The sequence below is a fragment of the Meriones unguiculatus genome, chromosome 3 (assembly GCF_030254825.1).
Source record: "Meriones unguiculatus strain TT.TT164.6M chromosome 3, Bangor_MerUng_6.1, whole genome shotgun sequence".
In the NCBI taxonomy this organism is placed as follows: Eukaryota; Metazoa; Chordata; class Mammalia; order Rodentia; family Muridae; genus Meriones; species Meriones unguiculatus.
This window is the reverse complement of record NC_083351.1, coordinates 61,693,027-61,712,049: the sequence shown is the minus strand read 5'-3', so window position 1 is coordinate 61,712,049 and position 19,023 is coordinate 61,693,027. Positions and strand designations below refer to the sequence as shown.

Genomic DNA, 19,023 nt, shown 5'->3' with positions numbered 1-19,023 from the left:
TCTCAGCTACATTGTGAGTTCAAGGCCAGCAACTTAGGAGGATCACAAGTTCTAGGTGTACTTGGCTGCACATTTGAGTTTAAGGCTAGCATGGGCAACTTACTGAGACCTGTCTTGAATTAAACATAGAACAATTGCCTAGCACTAGACCCTAGGTTTAGTCAGTAGTACTAAAGAAAAAGCATGAAAGAAAGAAAAAACATTCCCATTCTCAAAGCGTGGGGTATACTCAGCCAATCCATATGCTTATTTAGCCCATGAAAAGTTTCAATTTAATTTAATAATGAAAGAACTTGTGAGAATTACATTAGCATGTTTTCATACACATCAGTTAACCCATCTATAAACATATGTATTTGTGTGTTTTGATGTAGTAGCTTTTTAAATAAGTTTTATTTTGATTATGTGACAAACTACTGATATTAAAGTCTTAGTGAACTTTCTTTGTAGGATGGAGAAGATTTAATGGATGAGAGTGTACTGAAGTTCTACACCCAGCAGTGGGAAGATTACCGATTCTCCAGCAAAGTGCTGAATGGAATCTGTGCCTACCTCAATAGACATTGGGTTCGCCGCGAATGTGATGAAGGACGAAAAGGAATATATGAAATCTATTCAGTAAGATTTTTTTTTTTTAAGAATAAATACATAGCCTTTAAATATGTTGTGTCAAGAAAGTAGAGAGGTGGGAAATTGGAGCTGTAAAATACAGTTAAACAGTTCTATATTTGCTTTTAAAGTGTCTTCAATTAATTAGCCACTTATGCTGCTTATATTTTAGCACTAGAATCCTATGCTGGCAGTTGCCAGCAAATCAAGTACCTTTTCTGAGGATTAAGCTCTTAACTTGGGCCTTTATACACTTTGATCTCAGAGTTCTATATTTGAGAGAGGATTCTGAATTAATTGTTTTGTTAGTCTTCAAGGTTTTTGTTTTAGGCCTTCTGGTTTCTCAAAGTATGACCTAAATTTGTTGTCATCAGTGTCACCTAAAAACATGGTAGAGATGCAGATTCTCAGACCTTCTAGGCTTGGAGACTTTTGAGATGGGCCAATGGTAGGGACAGGTAGCTCAGTTAACAGAGTGCTTGCCTAGTGTTTATGAAGTCCTGGGTTCAGTCTGCTGTACCACAAAAGTCAGGTGTGGTGGTACACACACCTGTAATCCCAGCATTTGGGATGTAGAGGCAAGAGAATCATAAGTTTGAGTCATTTTCTTCTTTATAACACATTCCTGGCCAACCCAGTTAAATGAGACGCTGTTTTGGGGTGGGGGAGGGAGAGATTTAAAAAAAGAACTCCACAGAATTGGTGTGATAGCCCAGTCAATAAAGTATTTGTTTTGTAAAGACAAGGACCTGAGTTCACTCCCCCAGAACCTGTGTAAAAAGAGCATGATATTGATGTTTGTAATTGCTGGGGAGGTAGACACAGGCAGATCCCTGGAACTCATTGCCGGCCAGCTTATTATTCTGACAAGTACAGGCTGGTAGGTGGGTGGTTCCTAAGGAACAGCAGCAGAGGTCCTCTGGGTTCTGCATACAACCACACATAGAGTTATTTTTACAACAATAAATAAACAAACAAATACTTCTCCACATAAGCAGAGTGGGAACTTTTATTTGCCTGTTTAATTTGTGGTCTCTTAAGGCTTACTAACCTAGGCCTGGTCCTGGAAACTTGTAGCCTCTGTACAATCTAACCTAGGCCTGGAATGTTTTTTAGCCTTTGAGACTTAGTGCTTAATTAGCTCACTCTTACTTGTTCTTTCTGAGCTCACTCAGCTGTTCTGGCTCAAATTTGTCTCCCAGCTGGCTTATTCCATCTAGCTTTTCTCTGGGCCTCTGAATTGCTCTGCTTAGCCTCCAACTAACACCAGCAATCTTCTCTAATCATCTGAATCCTTCTCATTCTCTCTTTTCATCGTCTCTGGATAAGTGTCCTGGTAAAACTACTGCCTTCCCCCCTCTCTCTGCATTACCCTTAAGTAGCTTCCCTTTCCCTACTCCCCACCCCCACCCTCCAGAGAGAGAGGGGGGGGAGGGAGGGAGGGAGGGTTGGGCATATCCTATTTTGTCAAATCTGTCTGATTTGTCATTTTTTTCCCTGACACTCAGTTAAACATCACTTTAAAACATAGGTGCTTCCTTCTGCATACTGTCTTTTCTTTCTTTGTTTGGAATTAAGGGTGTGTGCCGCCACGCCTGGACCTAACCTTTTCTTTACCTGAAACCTGAAACTTGTTCTATACCACGCTGGTATTGAACTCAGATCTGCTTGCTTCTCTCTACTAGGATTAAAGGCATATTTGTATTTTAGCTGGATAACACAGACCTAGAAGGTGTTTGGATATGATCTCTTGCCAGAGCAGCCATGTTCTGAATTAAAATTTAAAATTGCTCTACAAAGGAGGAATTCACTGTTCTAGAGAAGTTGAGGAAGGATTCATTGAAAACATTAGTATATGGATGTATCAGATCTAAACCTTTTGGGATCATTTTTATTAAAATGTCATTCGGGTGTTATGTTATAATAGCAATATTTGCTTTGACAAAATTAGATGAAAAGTAGCTTAGATGCAGGACTTATCACTTAAAGAGCTCAGTTTCTGAGCTGTACTTCATAGTAAGACTTTATTGTGTAGCCACATAGGTTTTTATTTTGGGTTTTGTTTGGTTGGTTTGGTTTTCTGTTTGCTTATTTGCTTGAAACAAGATATCATTATAGCCTTGGCTGGACTGGAACTTTACTTTGTAGACCAGGCCTCAAACTGAGAGAAGCCTGTCTTTGCAGCCCAAATGCTGGGATTAAAGGTGTCTACCACTTCATCCGGTTAGTTACATGCTTTTAACATTTTCTAGGTTCAGTTCTTTGAATTGAGGTTTTTTTGTATTTTTTTCTTTAATATATTTTAACTGACCAAGTATTCATTTATGCCGTTGAACATGTTTTGAATTCTGTCCATCATGGAATGGCTAATGTACTTCCCTTGTGTTAGAGTTTGCAGAGTGGACTCTATGGTTGGTTTCCTTTTGGAAACGGCTTGATCTAAGTTGACCATTCCTGCTTTTTCACTTTCCATGTGCTTTGTTCAACAGTTAAAACAAGTTTAACTGTTTTAAACATTCTCAAGGTATAGTCAGACATGGAAGCACATGTCTTTAATCCTAGTGCTTGGGAGGCAGAGGCAAAAAGATATCTCTGAAATTCAAGGCCATCCTACGTAGAGTGCAGGTCAGCCAGTACTACATAATGACACCCTGTCTCAAGTAGATAGATTGATGGGTGGGTGGGTGGATGACAAACAAGAGTTAGCCACTTTGATTACTTTTTAAATCTACTTTCAAAACCCACACCGTCCATGTCATCCAGTAGCATCGCTACTGTTTGGAAATGCAGTATGCAGCCATAAATTCTAGCAAAGAACAATCAGTATCCCCACCTAGAAAAAGCATTCCCATCTGCCGTCCCAAATGTGCTGCTTCAAGACCTACTCAAGTCATTTGCTAGTTTGTATTGAAGCTCAGCGGAACAGTTATAACCTGTGATTTTTGTCAGAGGCGCAAAGTCTTTAGCAAATATGACTTCTTTGTCATGTAGTGACTTCATGACAAATTATAAGACTTTTACTCTTTTCTAACCTTTTTTTTCTTTTTAGTTAGAGTTGCTTTCTTTCTAAGTCACCCAGGGGTTATAGGTTTGATTTCATTGTTAGTATGTTGAAGTGCTGCCAACAGACTTGTTTCCTCTAACCTGCTCTGAAGTTTCTTTGGATTGCCTTCACAGCTTCTGTCTTCTATTGCTCTTTGACTTTATCCCTTTGAAGGGACAGATCATCCAGAGTCAGGCTAGGTCTGTCTAAGGAGGGGGCTGCTAACTAATTTACAAAGTAGAACAAAATGATTTTTTTAAAGTGTAGGGGTTTGGTTAGAAGCCGATACTGTAGCCCTGATATTTCCATTGTCTCCTTACTCCTGTCTGAGGACTAAAGAAGGAGGGAAGAAAGGGATTGGGGTTAGACATACCTTTCCAGGTTCCTTTTCTCCTAGACAGCAAGACTGAGTCTTCCTACACACCACAGCACAAAATCCTAATAATGCTTGGCCTGGCAGTGCATGCCTCTAATCACAAGAAACTGCATTGAAAATATATCATCAAGATATAAAAGTTGGAATATTTCTAAAATCTCTATTTTTCTTGATGTGTTAGGAAACTGATAGTGACTGGAATCACTTTTATCAGGTGTATCTGGTTAAAACTTTTTGGAGCCAGGAAATACATTTAAAGTTTGAGTCTACTGCTGATTATTGAATTTAAGCTGATACAAGTGTCCTCCTTAAATCAGGATTTTCTTTTTGAACTTCGTTGTTAAAATGTGAGCTTGTGAACATCTGTGCAAAGTGTGTTTAACTTAAGAGGGCAGCTTAGATTTCATTGTGATAGTAGATTTTTTTTTTTTTTACTAAGGGATAATCTAAAATTTTTGGTAAAATTAAGAAATGAAATTATATGCAGTTTGGGGGAACCATAGTGAAACACAGAGATTTAATACGTCTTTTCCCCTTTTTCATCCAGCTTGCATTGGTGACATGGAGAGATTGTTTGTTCAGGCCATTGAATAAACAGGTATCTACTGTGGGATATGTGTGTTTCCTTAAAAAAACAAAACAAAAAAAAACTTCCCACTTTTATCTTGTCTTCTCGTGCCTTTGAATTATCTCAAGAGCATTTGTTGGGCTGGGGATTTGGCTCAGTTGGTAAAGTGCTTGCTATGCAAGCATGAGGGCCTGGAGTAGACCTGAGGACCTGTAGGAATGGTAGTGCCCACCGGCGTTGGGGAGGTAGGGCACCCTGTCCAGTGTCAAACTTGCCTCCTGAATGAGCTCCATGTCTGTGAGAGACTGTCTCAAAAAAACAAGGTGGATGACCCCTGGGGAACAGTGCTTGAAATTGTCCTCTGCTCTACACTTACACACATTCATGTGCCCAAACCTCAAAAATATTGGCTAGCTTGTATTATTTAGTGGCTTTAAGTGTGTAAAGGACATGTAAGATATATTGTGACCTGTAGTACTTCTACCATATGTTTTATGTGTTCTTAAAGGTAACAAATGCTGTCCTAAAACTGATCGAAAAGGAAAGAAATGGTGAAACCATCAATACAAGGCTCATAAGTGGAGTTGTACAATCTTATGGTAAACAATTTGCCTTTATTCAGTTTTTAGATCACATGACAATTATAATAAAGATCTAACATTCAGTTAAAAATATTTAACTATTATCAAGAGGGTTAATACTTCTTTAAGGTACTTTTAAATAGTAATTTTACAAATCGTAGAATATGTTTAATCTTTTTGTACTTTAAGGACATTTTGTTGAAGAATTACTTATATATAAGTTTTGAGCTAAATGATAACCAGGAATTTATATAAGCTTGACATTGAGGTGAGACACTGATTAAGTGCAAGCTCAGTTGGGTTTGCATTTCTGTGAAAGTTTACTATGCAATTGTGCATTGTCTTCCTCTGTGGCCTGGTAAGGCTGCCCCCTCCCCCAAGGGGAGGTAATCAAAAGAGCCAGCCACTGAGTTCATCACATTGATCTTTTAAGTGTAACTTAAACTAAGTGCTGCACCAAAGTATTATCTGTGAAATTAAAAAAACAAAAACAAAAACATGACAATTGAAATATAGCTCATATTTATTTCTAGTGGAACTGGGGCTGAATGAAGATGATGCATTTGCAAAGGGCCCTACGTTAACAGTGTATAAAGAATCCTTTGAATCTCAATTTTTGGCTGACACAGAGAGATTTTATACCAGAGAAAGTACTGAATTCTTGCAGCAGAACCCAGTTACTGAATATATGAAAAAGGTAAGCTTAAACATGGTATGTAAAGTAGCTGTAAGTTAAACAGTCATTACTCCTCCAGCAAGTTCTTGGTAGTGCAGTGTTGCTTACAAGTCAGGCATGGCTCTGCTGTTATACCATGCCGGCAGGTCTAGCTCCTACAACTTGTACAAATTGATAATCGTGAGTACTCCCTGCACATATGGGAGGTGCCTTGATAGCTGCATGCCTTCCATGTTTTTGAACCGTCTGCTTTTAAATGTTGTCCTGTATCTGGCTAGTGGACCTCAGAATTTTATGTCAATGAGAAAAGAGTAAAAAGCAGATATTTCCAGATTTGCTTTTTGTTTTGTTTTTGCTGTTTTTCTTCCAAAATACTCCCTAAGAGTCATAGCTTAGCCTTCAAAATTATATTAGAAGGGAGGACCTGAATTCTGACTTTGGAGACAATCCAAGGGTGGAGCCATGCATTTTAATTGCATTATTTTGCTACATGATGCTTCCATGAACTTCTAATAGGATTTTTCTTTGCTATTTTTTTTGGAAATTCAGGTATTCTGGATGTAGGGTCGGAGGAATGACTATGTGAGGAGTCGGCAAGCTTTCTGTGATGTAGTACCAGGCAGTAAATATCTTTAGGCTTTGAGTACTATCTTTGGTTTCTTCTGCCACTGTTTAGCTTTGCTGTTATAACACAAAAGCAGTCATGGTAATGTGTAAATAAGCAGAAGAAAGGTGCAGCAGGATTTTGCCCATTGACCATATAGTTTGGTGACCCTGTTGCCTGCATGTTCTAAATTTTCAAGAGTTTGGTTCATAGCAAGTCTAATACCTACTTTGCCTTCTTTTGGCCAGGAAATGGACTGCCAAGTCATTTCTTTCATTCTCAGAAGGAAAATAAGCTCAACCACCCTGCTTCTAGCATATAGAGAAAGCCATGCCCAGCTTGTGTGCAGAGTGCATTTTCATATGGTGCACTTACTCCATGGGTATAAGTGTGCCTTCTAAGTATTACATTGAAAGTTACTTACACATTTCCGATAACTTAAAATCCAGCAGAAGTGGAACTAGTCAGTTGTATATGTGTAAGAGTAGTAGTTCCTTTTTGGTGTGTTTTGTATGTAACTGAAACCTAACCAGCTCCTTAAGAGTATTTGAGACATAAAATCTGTTTTGAATCCTGGTATTATTCATTATTTAATTTTGTAATATAACCGTACTTTTTCAGTCAAGTCTCTTACTGCACTGTTGTAATTTTCTTGCATTTATTTGTTTTGTGTATGTGTATGTACATATATAACATGTCTGCATGTGTACACATGCAAGTGTGTGTGTCATGATAACATACATAGACTGGTTCTTTTGCCATATGGGTACCAGGAATCGAGTTCAGACCATCGGGATTAGCGGCAAGCACCTTTAAGCCCACTGAGCCGTTTTGCCAGCCCAGTAGTGATTTTTTTTCTTAAACTATCTTTAAAGTGGAACCTTCCCCAACATTGCACGCCACTTTGGTACCAGCTCTGCCCTTAAACTTCTTCATGATTTGTGGTGATGTCTGCTGCCCATGCAGATGACAGTACTAGTAATATATCAGCTCAAAGAAAGCAACTTTAGGACAGTGCTTCATGCACTCAAAACAAGGATGTCTATTTTTTTAAAGTTTGCCATCTTCGAGAATACCAGTGTCTTGTGGCTAGGGTGTTTACAGTCCAGCCTGCCCCCAGCTTCCACACAGCTCTCTAAAAGATTAAAAGATTTGGTCTGACCACTTAAAGGTCTTACCAAACATGACTTCCCCTCTCATTCTTGAAACCTATAATTCAGTCTCTAAAAGCCATAAATAATGTATGAAGTTAGCCATAGCAACGCTTTCTTTATAAAATGGGATGTTATGTATCTCAAGATCAAATATCCTGTATCTCAAAGTGGGGCACTAGTTTTAAAGGTTAAAGGATGACCTCAAGTATTCTGTTCCTTATTTTCCTCAACTGTGAAAGCGGACTAATAATAGTAGGTGGTATTGAGGATTTGGCGAACTTTAGTTTTAAAATAATGTAAAATATTTGAAACTAGTATGAATTAGCAGTTTGTATTAAAGGCCCTATAGAAACATGTGGCAAAGCAAACCTGATGGAGGGCTTTGGCCTTACACATGTATACCTCAGACTCTCCAGCCTGTGCCTGGCCAGGTATAGGATCACCAGATAAAAATGGGCAATTTCAGTAACTTAAGGAGAAATTGCATTTATATCAAAACAATCAAGTAGAATACAACATCTTAGAAATATTATTGAGGTAAAAATTAGCTTTCAGAAAAGAGCCTGCTTTTCAACAGCCAACTTGGGCTAGGTATTTACAGTACGTAGGGGTTGCTGTTCAGTTTGCTTATCATTAATTACACAGTATTTTAGTGTAAACATTTGATAATTGCTGGTTTATCCAAAGGTGGCTCTGGCTAAACAGCTATAAGCCATATTAACACTTTAAAATCCATCTCATGTGATTGAGATGAATATGACCTTTAAAACAAACAAAAATAAACTTGTTTGAATATTCTAAATTCCTAATCTTTTTTATTTATTTAAAAATAAATTATGGGCTGGAGAGATTGCTTAGCAGTTAAAAGAGTAGGTATAGCTCTTGCAGAGGACCTGGGTTTGGTTTCCAGCGCCCCCATGTTAGATCATAGCCATCTGTCAACACAGTTCTGAGGGAGCCTCTAATCTCTGTGGGTACTTCATGCATAGTGTATATACATACATACATACATGTAGCCAAAGCATTCACATTAAAAAAAAACCAAAAAAAACTTATTTTATTAATTTGCTTACCAACCTTTCAGTTTTGTTTTGTTTTTGTTGAGAATTGCTTCTAATGGAGTTAATCAGGATCATTTTCACGAAGTTTAGGGTACTTAGTCATTCAAATATGATCTTGGTGTTCCATGGTCAGTAAATAATACAAGCGATGGTAAAGATACTTGGCACCACAATTACGTTCCAATTCGGGACCTGCTTCTACTTTTCTGCCATTTGGCCCCTGGAGGAAGCTCTGTAAACTGCCAGTAGAGTCAAGTGTCCCCAGTGAAAATCAAAGCCTAGCCTCTCTTCTGAGAAGAATGAGTTTTGTTTTGCTGACCAAGATGATCTGTGTTCTCCCAAGAAACAGATGTAACTTAAACAGGAAGAGTGGTAGTTCAGTATTCATCTGCTCTGTTCTTCACTATCAAATGGAATGAAACCCTGAAATCTGCAGCAGAGCCTGAACTTGGAATTTATGGTTCTAGAAGAACTTTGTAATCCAGGAAACAAAAATACAAATTAAAGACTTTCTGGAATACACAGTGGCAGACCCACACGCCTGGGATACTTACTAGACTGGAATGTTGCTGTGAACTTTTTTTTTCTTTTTCCAGGGGTCATTCTTTTACACTGAACTTACAGATTAATGATATATTTTACTGGATACTTTTCATTTATCAAATAATAAAATATTTTGGCATATTTTTATTTTTTTTTTCATATTTTGATTTTTAAGTTTCTCACTGGAAATTTACTAACTTCAAACCTTTCATGTTTCTTTATTGTGACTTATCTATTCTCTCATTTCAGTTTTTGGATCTACTTACTGGCTTGTGAGTTCTGTGTTTAGAATATGGACTTTGTGAAGGATAGAGTTTGCTATGTTGAACTTTACTTTGCATGTTTAGCTTTTTGCCAAGTATGAGTGTATGTTGTGGCTATAGCTGGTCTCCTGTGGTTGAAAACCACCCAGGGTCACATTTGATGGTCCAAACTTTGCATAGTCAGTTGTTTTCTTTTATTCAATCTCAGTGGTAATTCTCCAGTGGTAATTGTACCAAATCTGAGAAGTCTGTGTGGAGAGTGAAATACGGCTTTTGTCTTTTTATTCACATCATTTCAGTAATTCAAGACTATCAATGAAATGTCTTCCTTATTCTGATAATGTAGGATTCCTCAGTGACTATACCACACTTTTTCTTTATTGCTGATTATTATTTTTGAATGGTCATTTCTAGGATTATATTGGTTGTGACCACTGACTTCAGACATCTTTCAAACCAAAGTAGAGCTTCTTAATTCAGTGTCCACATGTTAAAGAGGACCTGCAGCTTTCTCCCACAGGGTTGGTGTTCTTCGCCTTCAAGATGTGAAATATTATTTACCCAAAGAAAAATGACATGAAGACATTTGAACTGTTAATTATGATAATGTTCTTAGGGCTCTTAAAGGCGTAGAGCATTGTATTGAAGAGAGAGTAGAGCATACCAGTTGCTTTCTAATGTGGTTGACAGTCACCCTACAGTCTAACGTCTTCCTCTCCTTTCCTTAATCAGGCTTTACTAGAAGATTTGTGAATTTGATTTGTCATTCACATAATAGTTCTTTAAAAGTGATAAACCATTCATTGGTTTGACTTGATTTAATTCTCTGCAGGCTGAGGCTCGTTTGCTTGAGGAACAGCGGAGAGTCCAGGTTTACCTCCACGAGAGCACACAAGATGAACTAGCACGGAAATGTGAGCAGGTCCTTATCGAAAAACACTTGGAAATTTTTCACACAGAGTTTCAGAATTTGTTGGATGCTGACAAGAATGAAGGTGAATATAATTTGTTCCACTTACTTACCTTGGCTATTACCCGTGGTGGCAGAATGTGTGTGAGTATTCTTCCCTTGAAAAGATGGAAAGACTTTTGTTTTCTCTTCCCTTGATTGCTTCTCTGTGCTGGTAGGAACTGTTAGTGGTTCTGCCACATTGTTGGGCCTAGGATTTCCCATCTTAAACCATCATAGATTGAATACATATATGAAGTGAATAATTTGAGTGATCCCTGCATGACTTATAGTTGAAATGCATATCTATATTGTGTGTGTGTTTTTTTTAAACAAGTGTTTTAGTACCTTTAGGGGCATAAATATCTCAGCAGGATTTTAGAAAACATTGAGTGCTTTTTCTCTGTTGTAAAATTAGTGGATTCTTGTGGTAAAGGAAAAGTAAACTTCTAATAGACTAAATTCATTGTCGCTTTTAGCAAACTATACCAGATCTAGAAGATGGTTTCCTATTTCACAGTATATTTCTGTTTGACGTAAGTGTATAATGAGCAGAATAAGTACAGTTGGTTTCCATGCATAAAATTGGCTCCTTTTTTCTTTCAGATTTGGGCCGCATGTATAATCTTGTATCTAGAATTCAGGATGGCCTAGGAGAATTGAAAAAACTACTAGAAACTCATATTCATAATCAGGGTCTTGCAGCAATTGAGAAGTGTGGAGAAGCTGCTCTAAATGTAAGTAGTGCCTGGCTGAAAAGTAGCTGAGCCCGTTATTTTCACATGCCAACTGCAGGCGTGTGCAGTACATCTTTGTAATTGTGTAGTTAACATTTTGTTGACACTCACAGAGAACTTGTTTTGACTTGAAAGTAGAGAGTTAACAAAATCCTTAAATTATTCTTGCATCCTTTTTAAAGACTGAGTTTCATTATATAGCTGATACTGGCCTTGAACGCACAGAAATCCATCTACTTCTTCTACCTTCTGAGTGCTAGGATTAAAAGCCTGTACCACCACACTAAGCCTTCTCCAGCACCTTTTTAAATATGGATAATCTCCTTTTTAAATCTTTGTCTTGTTTTAGTATGTAGAAGTATTTCTTACTGAATGTATGTGTGCCTAAGGAGGTCAGAATAGAGAGGGCCTCAGAGCCCCTGGAACTGGAATTAGGAAAGGTTGTAAGCCATTGTGTAGGTACTGAGAATTGAACCCTGATCCTCTGGAAAAGCAACCAGTGATCTTAACTGCTAAGTGATCTCTTTAGCCTCTTATTTATTTCTGTGTTAAAAATGGGTTTGTGTTCATGGGTGCAGTGCCCACAGAAGCCAGAAGAGGATGTCATATCTCATAGAGGTAGTTGTTGTGAACTTGGGTGCTGGGAACTAAACTGGTCCTTTGTAAGAACAATACACATTCTTAATTGCTGAGCCACCACTTATCTTAAGTTTGTGAATGTTAGGTCTGTAACCTCAGAACAAGAATGGTTCAACTTTTCCTTATCATGGAACAAAAAAAGGAAAAATATACAATAATTTTTTCATATCTAGCATCCAGGATATAGTGTGACATTTTTGAAAATCCTGGAATTTTGGTTTCTTTAAAAAACACAGAATTATTGCCAGACAAGGGGGATCGTGCCCTTAATCCTAGCACTCAGGAAGGCAGAGGCAGGTGGATCTCTGAGTTCAAAACCAGCCTGCTCTACAAAGCTAGTCCAGGACAGCCTTAGCTATACAGACACCTCCCCTCCCCCCCCCCCAAAAAAAGAAGAAGAAACAAAACCAAAAACACAGAAATATTATAAGAATATGTTTTCATTTTAATCCCAGGTATGGGGCTATGGGGCTGCTTCAGATTGTCCACATCAGCTGACTATAATTTGCCTTGTGCTGTAGATAGTTTCTGCTATTATGTGACCTTTGGAATTATGAGAACAAGAGGCTATATAAGTTCTCAGGCCCCTGAGAGGTGGGGTTGCTGGTGGTTCAGAGGGGTGAAACTGAGGGCAGGGGTTGGGAGATAAGGGGTGGGAAAAAGAAGAAACAACAAATAGGAAAGGCAGCCACACCATTTTTTTTTTTTTCCAACAAATGGAATTCTTTAATCTTTCTGTAAACGAACTCTTTGTGGAAGCAATTCATTCCCAAACCAGTCTGTATACCACATCAAACTAAATTCTCATGTAAACTGTGCTTTACCAAGACAAATACTAAAGTGAGCTTCTGTTGGTCAAGGCCCTTTAGAAACGCATCACTAAACTGTCCATCCTTCATCAGGTAGGCCATGAATTCAAGGCCTTCCTGGGCTGCCTGGTGAATTTTAGAGCAGCCTGGGCTTAGATTGAAAGGATTGTTTAAATCTGTTAGTGGCCCAGGGAACACAAGTTTACACACAGGAGGAGTGAGATGTTTCTTAAAAGCCTATGTAGAATTATACTCCCAGTTCACCTCTTTTTAACAGTGTTCTTGAATAGTACTCGGTCAGAAGTTAAAATCACACATGATCATCAGAAGTAGAATCTAAGTCTTACCATACAGCTCAGGGTGGCCTCTTCTTGTCTTGGCCTCCCAGGTTATCCTACTATGGGCATATACCCCAACGCCTAACTCAGGCCTTTTGAAGACCAGTGTTGGTCTCCTTGTGTGTGTTCATTGGAACTGGGGGTATATACATGTGTATACTGAACCATTATATGTAGAGGCCATAGGTCAATGTTGAGTGTCTTCTTCAGTCACTTCCCACCTAGGCAAAGAGAGATTCCCAGAGAGCCCTTCAGTCATTGACTATAAACGAGCACAAAGTAAAGACAGAGGATTTAAGAAGAGACCGGAAAGGTAGAGATAGCTAAGTAGATGTTGGCAGAACTTGGAAGTATATTAATTAATTATGTCAACCCCAGCTAACGGGCACAAGGGTATTATTGTTAATAATAATCATGCATTTGACAGGCTAGATTTTTAGTCAAAACATTGCTACCATGTAGAACGTGATTGAAACTAATGAGTGGCTGTAAGAATAGCAGTAGGCTTTGTTGAAACAATTAAGAGGGAATGACAATGACAGGGTGAGGGCAGTTGTTCATTTTTGGCTTAGGAAATAGAATCACACGGCTTCTGAAGAGTAGGTTGTACAAGCTTGCTGGGGACTTTGGTCTAGATTGTTAAAAGTGTCAGTCATGGATGTCATAATCGTTTTTAGAATCATGAGCATTGAATGGGATCCCTTGGCAACTGAGAAGGGTTGTGTTTCTTATATGCAAAACGAAACAAAACAAAAAAAAAAAACCCTCTCATGTACTGTTTGGATGTGAGCCAGACTTATCACTATTATATTCATTTTTTTTTTAAGCCTAAATTTTGTTTTTCAAGTCAAGCATGTTGGCATATGACTGTAACTGTACCACTCAGGAGGCAGAGGAAGGAAAATCAGACCCAAGGCTGCCCTTGGCTATATAGTACATAGGAGACTAGCCTGGGCTATGAGACCCTGCCTCAAAAAAGAACAGGGCTGGTGCGATGGCTCAATGGGGAGAAGACCAAAGTATTGACAGCCTGATTTTGACTCCTAGGGCCCATGGTGGAAGGAAAGAACTGATTCCAAAAAGTTGTCTGAACTCCACCCTAGTACTGCGGCACCCCTTGTCCATAACCAAACATGTCTTGTATACACATAATAATAATAATGGACTTTTTAAAGCTACGTTTTAGGACTGGCTATCTTGGCACATTGTTCTATGGATTCCTGTCAATCCACGACCTCAGCCATACTCTGCTGGGTCTTCCTGATTATGAAGCATCTAAAATCAATCTGGAGGCTACTTTATTTTTTGCAAAGCTTTGCATCACCACATGGGAATTTCTTCTGGCCATTTACTGAGAAATTTGTTTCCAAATCCTTAATTTGAGGGGAAAATTTTTTTAAAGTGAAAAGACCAGAGAAATGGTTATAATTCTCCCTAGCACATAACAGTAAATGTAGAGTCATTACTGTTGTCTAAGAATCCAACTTGTAAGTCAAGACAGAGCAGGAGAGCAGATGCATGGAAGAGAAGGCTGAGGTCAGTCAGCACATAGGAGCCACAGTGAGAGGCAGAGCATGTGGTAAGGGATAATGCAGGCTCATCACCCAGCTTCTAACAGAATGTGAGTTTATCGCCCTCCACTGCTAACTTGAGTCATTGTAAAATAAGCACTGGAATGTTTACATATGTAATGTACCTTATATGAATCTTATCAGTGATAGTCCCAAAGAAAAAGGTTTGTAGGCGGTCTGAGTCTTTAAGTTGGTAGTTTTGACAGGCAGTTGGTTATTTGCAAGGATATTAAGTGGTGCCTTATGGGATCTGAGTGGTCCAGTAGAAACTACTGCATTTTCCTGTGCTAAGATGTCACTGTAGGCTAGAGTCCTTTGTAAAAACCAGTGACTATGAAAATTGTAAGGGAAGAGTTTAAATGTTCAGTAATTTGATGTGAGATCAGAAAGCACTTGAAAACCTGAGTCCACCAAAGTAATACAGGCTTTAATGATAAACCAAAATTAAGTCAAGCAAAGGAGGAAAATGCAGTCCTTACAAAAAAGGAGCACATATGAAGTGAGTGCTTGCTTGACTTGTAGGTACTCTCTGATGCTTTCTTTAGAGTGGTGCCATCTCTGCAACATTCAGGAATAGTTGTCATGAGACAGGGACCAGATTATCTGATTATATCAGGTAAAGACCATCTTTCCATCTCAGTGAAACTCTGTCATCACACTATATACTTTTTTCATAATAATTTTGCATCTATGTATCATATTTTTAAACAGAACACACCTGCAGTGTATAGAGAATGATTGTATTGTAGGATTCTGGTTTTACCCATTATTAATTAAAAATAAACTTTACCAAAAATGTAATGTAATTAGTATTCAGGAGTTTCTATTTTCTTGTTCCTGAATCATTCAAGATAGTGTGTCAGGAACTGGGATCTAGGCATGGTGGTGCACCTCTGTAATCCCAGCAGGGAAAGTGACAAGGTCACAAGTTCATGATCAGCCTGGCCTATTTAGAGAGACTGTCTCAAAAATACCAGCAGTGAAATCGCACTTCAGGAATTTGGAGGCATTGCCAGAATATTTCATTTCTGTGCACCTGAAGCTCCTGGTTTTGAAGGGTTAGTCAAGAGCTTTCCTGCCTCTATGTGTTCATCAGCTGGGCCTTCTCCATTCTGAAAACTGCAGAGAACATTTCAGACTCAGGAGTCATCTACCTGAGTCCTTTCCTGGCCCAGCTGCCACTTAATTTGGTAAGAAGTATATCTTAGTTTAAGCTTCTAAGATTGACATTAAAAGCAATACCTGAGTTAATAATAAAATGTAACTAATAATAAAATTTTAAATTTTTTAAAAAGCGATACCTGCTGGCAGATAATGACTGCTAATCAACCATTGGTATTGTATGATTCCTCCCCCATCCATCTCTTTTATCTTGTACTATGTTCTTTTGTCTGAAGACTCTCTGTTGCCCACCCCAAGCAACACACTAAATCCCCAGTACTTGTCCCTGACTTTGGCCACACAGTTGCTATTGTATATACCCTCCTGCATTCAGACCTTCTGAGGTTTGAAAAATACTTTAATCTTTTCAAGTTTTTTTAAGATATTTAATTTTTAATCTGAAGAGTTACTTTGTTTTACATATAAACACAATGTAAACAGTGTTTCAGTGGTGGGATCAAAAGTATTTCTGATCATATTAATTTCTTTGAAGGTGTTGTTAAAACTTACAGAATGTTTTAGAGCAGCAGAGAATGTGCTCTTATAATTCCTGCTTAGTTGTGGTTTTCCCTCTACCTAAGGACCCCAAGATGTATGTGCAGACAGTGCTGGACGTTCACAAAAAATACAATGCCCTGGTGATGTCAGCATTCAACAATGACGCTGGCTTTGTGGCTGCACTTGATAAGGTAAATGTGTTACTTTGCTGCCTGTTCAGTATGTATGTGCAGGATGCCATTTCTCTAACTGTTGTTTATATGACACAGGCTTGTGGTCGCTTCATAAACAACAATGCAGTTACCAAAATGGCCCAGTCATCCAGTAAATCTCCTGAGCTGCTTGCTCGGTACTGTGACTCCTTGTTGAAGAAAAGGTAGTGACTTAATTTTGAGTTTTTCCTAGTACCTTGTTTAAACCTCAGTTTTTACAGAAGGAATCAGTATTTGCATTATATTTCCTTGCATTGCATTTGTTGAAACTTGCATCAGCTGCCACTGGCTTTCCAGGCAGTAGAAGACTGAATACAATATGGATTAAGTGTTGGTATATAAAATTTGTTTTTGACAAACCTGCTTTGTAGCTCAGGCTAGCTTCAAAACTCCCGGCAGCCCTCCTATCCACAGCCTTCTACATACTGAGATTACAGAGTGCATCACCATGTCCAACTTTCTGCATACCTTAAAGTTTTGTTTTATTTGGTCATTTGTTGGTGCTATTTATACTTCGTTTTTCAGACATCATATACCTGACACTTTTTCTTGTCTTCTTAACTGTATTCAGAGCTTGGAGGCAGGCTGAAGAAACTTGGCTTCTTCCTCTGTGTTATTATGTTCCACACATGTTTGTGTGTGTCCTGGTTCCCTCAGCCTCTCCCTTTCACAGTTTTTTTGATTCAGGAATGTTCAAGATTTGCTTCAGTGTCCCACATACCACATCACCAAATGCTATGAAGGGGACACAGGCCTCTTTATTGAAAAGCTAGGCAATGAGCCTGCATAGTCCTTAACATGGTCTCACCTCTCACTGTGGCTCTTACATGCCAACTTCAGCATTCTCCTCCTTGCAAACTGTCACTGTATTATGCTTTTTATAGTTCTTAAGGCTAAGAGAGCACCCTCAAATGCCAGTGTGAACAATCACAGTCTAACTCTCAGAGCCAGAGAGATCAATCAACTGTTAAGGACACTTGCTGCTCCTGCAGAGGACCTGAGTTCATTCCGACATTGGCAGCTGACAAACACTTGTAATTCCAGTTTCTGGGAATTTGATGCCCTTTTTTAGCCTCTGTAGGTTCCTGTGTGCATATGATGCTCGTACAGAAAAGCAGGTATGCACACATACACATAAAATCTTTCTTTTTAGGTTAACAGATCATCATCAGTGAAGTCGAAAATAATTGTACAAAATGTAGACCATGAGGCATCTTTGGATTGTGGTAGTAGCTCAGCAGCACACCTGAAGCAGCTCACTGTGCTTAGAGAACTGTGCTGTCTGCTTGTTACATGCTGGGAGACTTTGGGTAAAGGGTCACTTACTGTCTCTGTTTTTTAAAATTACTTTTTAAAAGCTGTCTCTCTTAGTTTTGCCAGAAAACCATCCTGCCAGGCCAGTAGGAACTGAGTATTTTATTCTGGGGCCTATGTGTCATAGTGCATCTGTGGAGGTCAGAGGAGAACTTGTAAGAATCCGTTCTTCCCTTCCACCATGTGAAATGCTGGCTTTAAACTGGAGTCATCAGGTTTGGTGACAAGCACCTTTCACTGGGACATCTTGCTGGTTTGGAAAAAGGAGTTTAAACTTGGGGTCTCTTAAGACTTGATACTGCTTCTCAGGTTGTTATAGAAAGTGACTTAAATACAGAGCTACTCTGTGAGGCCTTCAGTTTGTCCTTGACAAACAGTTGTGTGTCCACAACTACATCCAGTTAGTTAATGCTGTTCAAGGTGAGTGGTAGAGACATTCCAGAGTGCTCCTTTAACAAGTGTATGTTGGTAGTTGGCATTGAGCGGTGAGGAGAGATTAACTCCCTGACCTGTCAGTGCTCCATAGTGGATATGATGTTGCACACCTGTAATCCCAGCACTCAGGCTGAAGCAAAGGGTTTCCATGAGTTGGAGGGAAGCTTGGGTATCAAAACAACAACAAATCACAACATTGTTTTAGAGATATTTTGGTGACGAGGTTATTTTTCCTTTTTTCCTTTTTGAGATTGTAATATAATTACCCTTTTCTCCCTCCAGACCCCCTCCCATGTTACACCCCCACCCACCCAATTTCAGATGCGCAACTTCTTTTTCTTTAATTGTTGTTGTTACTGTGTATGTCCTGAATAAATAAATACAGCTCAGTCTGTGTAATAGTGCTTATAGGTATATGATTTCAGGCGTATGAAGTATTTGGGGTTAGATAACCAACTGGTGTTGCTCTTGAGGAGACCATTTCTCTTGTTCTGTGTATTCTATAGTTGTCTTTGACCAAGGTTGAGGCAAACCAGTTCATTTTACACAGGATCCTTCTACAAAGTCCCTTTTAGAAAACTGACCCTTAATTTGCTTTGCATCCTGTATATCCACAGAATAAATTGATCAGTTGTTTTCTAGATAGGACCAAAGGAATGAGCCTTACCTGTGCCTCATACCTTTTCCTTATCTTTAATTATTAGACCATTAAACAGAAACTGCTTTTTTTATTTTTTCAAAGTAAAAGTATACAGATTTGGGGAACAATTTTAAAAATTAAGCTCACTTACAGATATTTAAATGGGTTATCTTAGAGGAAACTTTATTATTAATGTCTGTTGATTTTTATCTTAGATATTCTAAGTGACTATTTTATAATCT

At 38.6% G+C, this 19,023-nt stretch overlaps 1 protein-coding gene across 5 annotated transcripts in view; it reads left to right on the top strand.

Annotated features, from left to right (window-relative positions):
• Cul1 (cullin 1) overlaps positions 1-19,023 on the top strand; it is a 74,454-nt gene that overhangs the window by 44,297 nt on the left and 11,134 nt on the right. For all 5 annotated transcript variants that reach the window (XM_021635092.2, XM_021635091.2, XM_021635090.2 and 2 more), the window contains exons 4-11: positions 451-618; positions 4,576-4,626; positions 5,105-5,195; positions 5,711-5,874; positions 10,311-10,473; positions 11,034-11,164; positions 16,264-16,371; positions 16,450-16,556. In XM_021635092.2, coding sequence (XP_021490767.1) covers positions 451-618; positions 4,576-4,626; positions 5,105-5,195; positions 5,711-5,874; positions 10,311-10,473; positions 11,034-11,164; positions 16,264-16,371; positions 16,450-16,556 — 983 coding nt within the window. The remainder of the gene's footprint in view (positions 1-450; positions 619-4,575; positions 4,627-5,104; positions 5,196-5,710; positions 5,875-10,310; positions 10,474-11,033; positions 11,165-16,263; positions 16,372-16,449; positions 16,557-19,023) is intronic.